We start from the raw sequence: 7,212 nt of genomic DNA, 5'->3' as shown, positions 1-7,212 counted from the left end.
ATTTGATATTTGAAGTTCGTAATGAAAACTACAGCCTAGACAGAAAATTGTCTGTACAGGTCAACGTCTTCGTATAGCCCCCATATAACGGTACCTCCCGATATTCGGTATTTTGATGATTTTAGCGACACTATTTACGGGAATTGTTTCAAATTTGATATTTGAAGTTCGCAATGGATACTACAGCCTAAGTCAGAAAATTATCTGTGCAGGTCCAGGTCTTCGTATAGGCCCATGTAACGGTACCTCCCGATATTTGGTATTTTGATTATTTTAGCGACAATATTCTCCGAAATTGTTTCAGATTTGGTATTTGAAGTTCACAATGGATACTACAGCCTATCATAAAAAATGGTCTGTGCAGGTCCAGGTCTTCGTATAGCCCCAATATAACTGCACCTCCCGATATTCGGTCTTTTGATGATTTTAGCGACATTATTCACCGGAATGGTTTTAAATTTGGTATTTGAAGTTCGTAATGGATATTACAGCCTATGACAGAAAATTGTTCGTGCAGGTTCACGCCTTCGTAGAGCACCCATATAACGGTACCTCCCGATATTCGGTATTTTGACGATTTTAGCAACATTATTTACCGGAATTGTTTCAAATTTGGTATTTGAAGTTTGTAATGGATATTACAGCCTAAGACAGAAAATTGTCTGTGCAGGTCCAGGTCTTCGTATAGGCCCCATATAACGGTACATCCCGATATTCGGTATTTTAATGATTTTAGCAACATTATTTACTGGAATTGTTTAGAATTTGGTACTTGAAGTTCGTAATGGATACTATAGCCCATGACAGAAAATTGTCTGTACAGGTCCAGGTCTTCGTTTAGCCCCCATATGTTCGGTATTTTGATAATTTTAGCTACATTATTCACCGAAATTTTTCTGTGCAAAAATTGCCTGTGCAGGTCCAGGTCGTTGTATAGACCCTAATATAACGGCTTCATTCTGAATTTTTAATTTTTTAACAGAATTTTTAACGGATTTTATTTTTTGACAATTGTCAAATTAGTTTCAAATTGTGGAGGGTATTAAAAGTTCGTCCCGGCTGAATTTACATCTTTTTTTTTGTGTCTACCCTCTTTATATTCCAACCTCATTTTACAAACCAATCAAACAGGAATGTCTAAACGAAAATCCTTTCCTCGATCCCTGAAATTCCCATTCACATTGAATCATACGATTATTACAGGACTTACAAAAATCCCATTCAATTTAAAATGAAGATCTCCCTTAAGCCAGTTGTAAGTCTGATCGAACCCATTGTGCAGAATTCCATTCGCATAGTTGAGATTGATTGAGAAAATGAGTGTGGGTCTTTCCCAGAGGTGGTTTGGTGTATTATTTTACAAAATAAACAAGTTGTAGTGTGAGAGGGCGAGAGAGAGGGAGTGAGATAGAGAGGTAGTAAACGTTTTTGCATAGAAGAGCGGTAAACAAAAATAACTACAACCACATGAAAAAAATATAAACATAATTTTGGGTAGCAAAAAAAAAAAAACAACACCAAACGCCCAAACATTTTGTGAGCGTTGTTTGGTAGGTGAGAGTGGTTGTCAATGGAAGAGTAACCTGGTCTTAAAATAAAAATGAGCAGTAAACAAACAAAAAAAGAGTGAATGTCTGAGCACCAGCAGCAGCTGGAGACAGGTTGTTTGGCTGAATGACTGGCTGGTATCTTCGAAGCGTAAAAACCAGCCAGCTAGCCTGCAAGCCACCTTCATCTGAGCCAATGTTGTGAGCTGACGGTTTAGTCATTACGAAAACCTAAACGAAGAAGGTCGGGTGTTGCGCCTACATTGAAATGGAAAAATAACTGAAACAAAAAAAAAAACTTGAAAGAAAAACGAGAAAAATAACGAAAACCTACTACGACTGCGCAAAAGCCTTTAACGAAAGAAAAAAAATATAAAAAACGGAAATTGTGTTGAAAAAAAAAAACAAAATTTGGGAAAATTTAAAAACTAATTTTCTCTCAAGTGATTCATAGTCATATTTCGGTTCGAATTTCGGTTTCTAAGAATCGCTCGCGACCATGAAACGTCTGAAAAGCATTGCCCGCATTGCCTTCGACCTGGTGATCTTTGTCGGCGTCTGCCTGTGCGAACTGGGATTACGCAAATGGCTAAAACCCCACAAACGTGGCTTCTTCTGCAACGATGAGTCACTGCAGTATCCCTATCGTGAAAGCACCATAACGGTGCCCATGATGGTGGGCATTGTCTTGGCGGTGCCCTGCTCCGTGATTATGGTAATAGAATTATTTAAGCAACTTTCTCCGCTGCCGGCGGCGAGCAGCTGTGAAAAACGCAAATCACCACAATCGAATGCCAGCAAACAGAGCGGTTGTCGTGTGGCCGAACGTTTGATGCACTGCTATGCCCAAATAGGTTATTACCTTTTCGGGTTGGCTTTGACACTGGTGGCCACCCATATAACCAAGAAGACAGTGGGTCGTTTGAGGCCCCACTTTTTTGCCGTCTGCCAGCCACAAATGCCGGATGGTTCGACCTGCAAGGATTCATTTAATTATGGCCGTTACATTGAGGACTATCAATGTTTGGGCCAAAATCACACCGAATCCACGCTGGGCCAGGTGGGCCAATCATTTCCCAGTGCCCATTCGAGTGTTTTCTTCTATTCCATGTTGTATTTGGCCTTTTATCTGCAGGCTGCCCTCAGTACCAGAGCCTCGAAACTCATGAAACACCTGCTGCAATTCACCTTCATCATGTTTGCCTGGTATGTGGCCTTGTCGCGTATCTCCGACTATTGGCATCATTGGTCTGATGTTTTGGGTGGCCTGATCTTCGGCTGTGTCATTGCCTATATTATAAGTCACTATGTGGCCCACATTTTTGTCAGAAGACCCATGCGCTTGAATTCGAATGTGGCGCCCAAGCCGCCAGCCAAACCTTCGGCGTCACCGGCCAATTCCTCGGGAAAGGCCAATTCCTCACCGCCCGTCTTGCCAGCCTATACATTTGGTACACTGCCTTACTTGCCACATCCCCATGCCACAGCAGCAGCGGTGGCTGCCGCCGCGGCCCAACAACAGGCACAATATGCTCAAACTTATCACAATTATGGTTATGTGCCATAAAGGAGTGAAAGTAGTCAATCGTCTCAACGTCATCAGCATCATCATCGTCTCGAACCCCAAGAGGAATAATAAGCATCATCATCCTCATCATCATCAACCAGCCAGGCCGACTCAAGCTGCATGTCCCGACTGCATGCCTCAACGATAACAAAGCTGCAGTTTCGCCAAAATCTGGATTTTCATTTTTGGTTGAAAAAATGAAAACACCCAACCAACCAACTCTCATGCCGAACGCAAAGGAAAATCATTGGCGAACCAATGAAATTGCGCGTAAAAACAACAACAAATTGTTTTTCTTCATTTTCGTTAATGATATTTTGCCTAGTTGTAAGCGTTTATTTAGCTATTTTTTTTTTCTTCTCTAATTTTTTCAATTTCAATTTGGCCTGTAAATTCTTGTCTTAACCATATTTGGTTAGCCACCAGCCGCTGTCCAAAAGAAAAACGAAGCAGACAAGCTAAGCTTGCCAATGCAGAAGTGAGTTGATCACGTTGTGTGCAATGTGTTGCAATGGGGTTGTGTGTTCGATGCCAGCTGGGTATTGGGTGTAGGGAAAAGTTAATGCAGAGCTTAAATATGGGAGTTCTAGACACGATACTGCATTTGAGAAGAGTTTTGAGAAAGGCATAGTAATTCAGCAAGCGTTTTATAGAGGAAAAGTCACTTCATCGAATTTTTTACTCAAAAAAGCAAATTTAGTTTAATTTTTAATTTTTTTTTCTGGATTGGAAATAATTTTCTTGTAGTGGAAAAACAGAAAAATTTAGGGAAAATATTTGAAGGATTTAAAAAGAAAAGGACAATTTAGTTAAAAAAAAAAAAACAAATATGGACTAAATTTTTAAGGAGAACCTAAGCAGTCCTTACTAAGAAATTAATCACGTAAATTTTTTTATAAAACAAAAATAGAAAGAAAATCAGAATTCAGCAGAATTTTTTTTAAAGAGATTCTAGGGTTTCTTTTGAAAAAAAAATTAATCTATAAAAAGGGTTGTTTGTAGACAAAAAAAAAATCAATTCAATTTGTTCGATTAGAAATTAATCACTTACATTTTTTTATAAAACAAAAATGGAAAAAGTCGGAATTCAGCTGAATTTTATTAATGAGAATCTAGAGTTATTTTTCCAAAAAAAAAAAGAAAAAATTGAAGCTCTAAAAAGGTTGTCTGTAGACAAAAAAAAATCAATTCGATTTGTTCGATTCGAAATTAATCACTTAAATTTTTTTTATAAAACAAAAATGAACGGAAAATTCAGCTGTATTTCTTTCAGTGAGAATCTAGGGTTTCTTACGAAAAAAATTGAAGCTATAAAAAGGGTTGTCTGTAGACAAAAAAATCAATTCGATTTTTTCGATTCGAAATAAATCACTTAAATTTTTTTATAAAGCAAAAATGGAAAGAAAATCAGAATTCAGCTGAGTGAGAATCTAGGGTTTCTTACGAAAAAAATTGAAGCTATAAAAAGGGTTGTCTGTGGACAAAAAAATCAATTCGATTTTTTCGATTCGAAATAAATCACTTAAATTTTTTATAAAGCAAAAATGGAAAGAAAATCAGAATTCAGCTGAATTTTTTTAGTGAGAATCTAGGGTTTCTTACGAAAAAAATTGAAGCTATAAAAAGGGTTGTCTGTAGACAAAAAAAAAAAAAATAATAATTTAGGTTTTTTTCGATTCGAAATTAATCACTTAAATTTTTTTATAAAGCAAAAATGGAAAGAAAATCGGAATTCAGCTGAATTTTTTTTGTGAGAATTTAGTGTGTCTTGCGAAAAAAAAAATTGGAGCTAAAAAAGGGTTGTCTATAGACAAAAAAAATCAATTCGATTCGAAATTAATCACTTAAATTTTTTTATAAAACAAACATGGAAAGAAAATCGGAATTCAGCAGATTTTTTTTCAAAGAGAATCTAGGGTTTCTTACGAAAAAAAATTGAAGCTATCTGTAGACAAAAAAATCAATTCGATTTGTTCGATTCGAAATTAATCACTTAAATTTTTTCATAAAGCTAAAATTGAAAGAAAATCGGAATTCAGCGGAATTTTTTTTTTTTTTTGAGTGAGACTCTAAGGTTTCTTATGAAAAAAAATTGAAACTGCAAAAGGGTTGTCTATAGACAAAAAAAAAAAAAAAATTAATTCGATTCGAAATTAATCACTTAAATTTTTTATAAAACAAAAATGGGAAGAAAATCGGAATTCGGCTGATTTTTTTTTGTTTTTCTAGGGTTTTTTAAGGAAAAAATTTGAAGGTATAAAAAGGGTTGCCTGTAGACAAAAAAAATCCATTCGATTTTTTTTTTGTGGCAAAAGTCAATTCAGCTCATTTTTTAAATAGAGAAATCCAATTTATTTAGAAATTTTTAAAAAAATCCTCAATTCAGCAAAGTTTTAGGCTAGGTTTTAGTAGAATAAAGAAGAAGAAAAAATATAATTTTGCTAAATTTTCATAAGGTACCCCCCAATTCCGCTAGGTGTTTACACTAATTCAGCAAGGTTTTTTTTAAAGCAACAATTCAGCGAAAATTTTAAAATGAAACCCTCGATTAAGCTTAGCCTTGAAGAACTCGATTCAGCTAGGCTTTTACCAAGAACTATTTAATTCAGCTAGGTTTTAAAGCAAAAAATTTAATTCAGCTAGGTTTTTCAAAATACTCTATTCAACTAAAAAAAGAAAATCAGATAGGTTTTTATAGGAAGTCTGGAAAAATCCAATTCAGTGAAGTGTCCATAAGTAGTCTATTCATTTAGTTTTTTTTTAAAGGAAACTCTAGTCAAAAATTCATTTATAGAAAATAGCGTAGCTCTCAATATTTCCTATAAATGAATCAGACAATTTGACAAATATTTCCGATACAATGTAACAAAATTTTTTATTTATAAAAAAAGAAAAAAGTTTTCTATTCAAAAATCCAATTTTTTTCTCTAGAAAAATCTTAATTTCGTGAAAGTTTTCTATAGAAAAATCTAATTTCGTGAACTTTTTCTGTAGAAAAATCCGATTTCGTGAAATTTTTCTATAGAAAAAGAATTTTTTATGGAAAAATCCAAATTCGTCAAATGTTTCTATAGAAACATCCAATTTCGCGAAAATTTTCTATAGAAAAATCGAATTTCGTGAAAGTTTTCTATGGAAAAATCTACTTCAGCAAAATTTTTCTATAGAAAAATGTACTTCAGCAAAATGTTTCTATAGAAAAATACACTTCAGGAAAACTTTTCTATAGAAAAAACCACTTTAGGATTTTTTTCTATAGAAAAATCTACTTCAGCAAAATTTTTCTGTAGAAAAATACACTTCAGCATAATTTTTCCATAGAAAAATCCATTTCAGAAAAATTTTTTTATAGCAAAATATACTTCAGCAAAATTTTCTATAGAAAAATCCAATTCAAATAAATTTTTCCATGGAAGAATCCAATCAAACAAAATTTTTCTATAAAAGAATTCGATTTTTCTGCGATTATTTTTTTATTGAGAAAATATTTTTAGCAAAAATCTATTTAATTCAATTTTTCCATTGGATGTTTAAATTCCGCATAATTTTCCTACAGAAAAATTCGATTCCGAAAAATTTTTCATTAGGAAAAAATCAATATCAAAATCAAAATCAAATATGTTCAATAGATACATAAATTTAAAGAATATTTGTTTTATAGAAAAATTTAATTTTGGAATTTTTCTTACAGAAATAGATTTTTCTATAGAAAAATTGAATTCAATTCAGAATACTTTTTTCCAAAGGAGAAGTTATTTCATGCCACTTTTCCATAGAAACATGTAATTCCCCGAGGGTTACTATAGCATAAATCACTGTAGTGGTTTTCTTTCTATGGAAGAGGCTAAATGCTATTCTTTCCATAAAAAATGAAAATTTTCAAAATTTGGCTGATTGCAATTTTCTCTATAGAAAAATATGGATGAATAAAATTTTTTCTATAGAAAAAAAATATGGATGAATAAAATTTTTTTTATAGAAAAATGTATCGGAAAACAATTTTTTTATAGAAAAATGTATCGGAATACATTTTTCTATAGAAAAATGTAACGGATTGCAATTTTTCTATAGAAAAATGTAACGGATTGCAATTTTTCT

At 33.4% G+C, this 7,212-nt stretch overlaps 1 protein-coding gene across 1 annotated transcript; it reads left to right on the top strand.

Moving 5' to 3' along the window:
- The first annotated feature begins 1,751 nt into the window (after window positions 1-1,751).
- Window positions 1,752-3,929, top strand: LOC101888532 (putative phosphatidate phosphatase). Its single transcript, XM_005184983.4, has one exon. The coding sequence runs from the start codon at window positions 2,047-2,049 to the stop codon at window positions 3,112-3,114; it is 1,068 nt and encodes a 355-aa protein (XP_005185040.2). The 5' UTR covers window positions 1,752-2,046; the 3' UTR covers window positions 3,115-3,929.
- Window positions 3,930-7,212: the final 3,283 nt, after the last annotated feature.

This window comes from Musca domestica, unplaced genomic scaffold (assembly GCF_030504385.1).
Source record: "Musca domestica strain aabys unplaced genomic scaffold, Musca_domestica.polishedcontigs.V.1.1 83, whole genome shotgun sequence".
In the NCBI taxonomy this organism is placed as follows: Eukaryota; Metazoa; Arthropoda; class Insecta; order Diptera; family Muscidae; genus Musca; species Musca domestica.
Note: the sequence above shows the minus strand (reverse complement) of the source record. Positions and strands in the feature narration are given on the sequence as shown.

Bases quoted from the DNA above. Each gene is read 5' to 3' on its own strand.
- LOC101888532 (XM_005184983.4), top strand. From the start codon at position 2,047: ATGAAACGTCTGAAAAGCATTGCCCGCATTGCCTTCGACCTGGTGATC.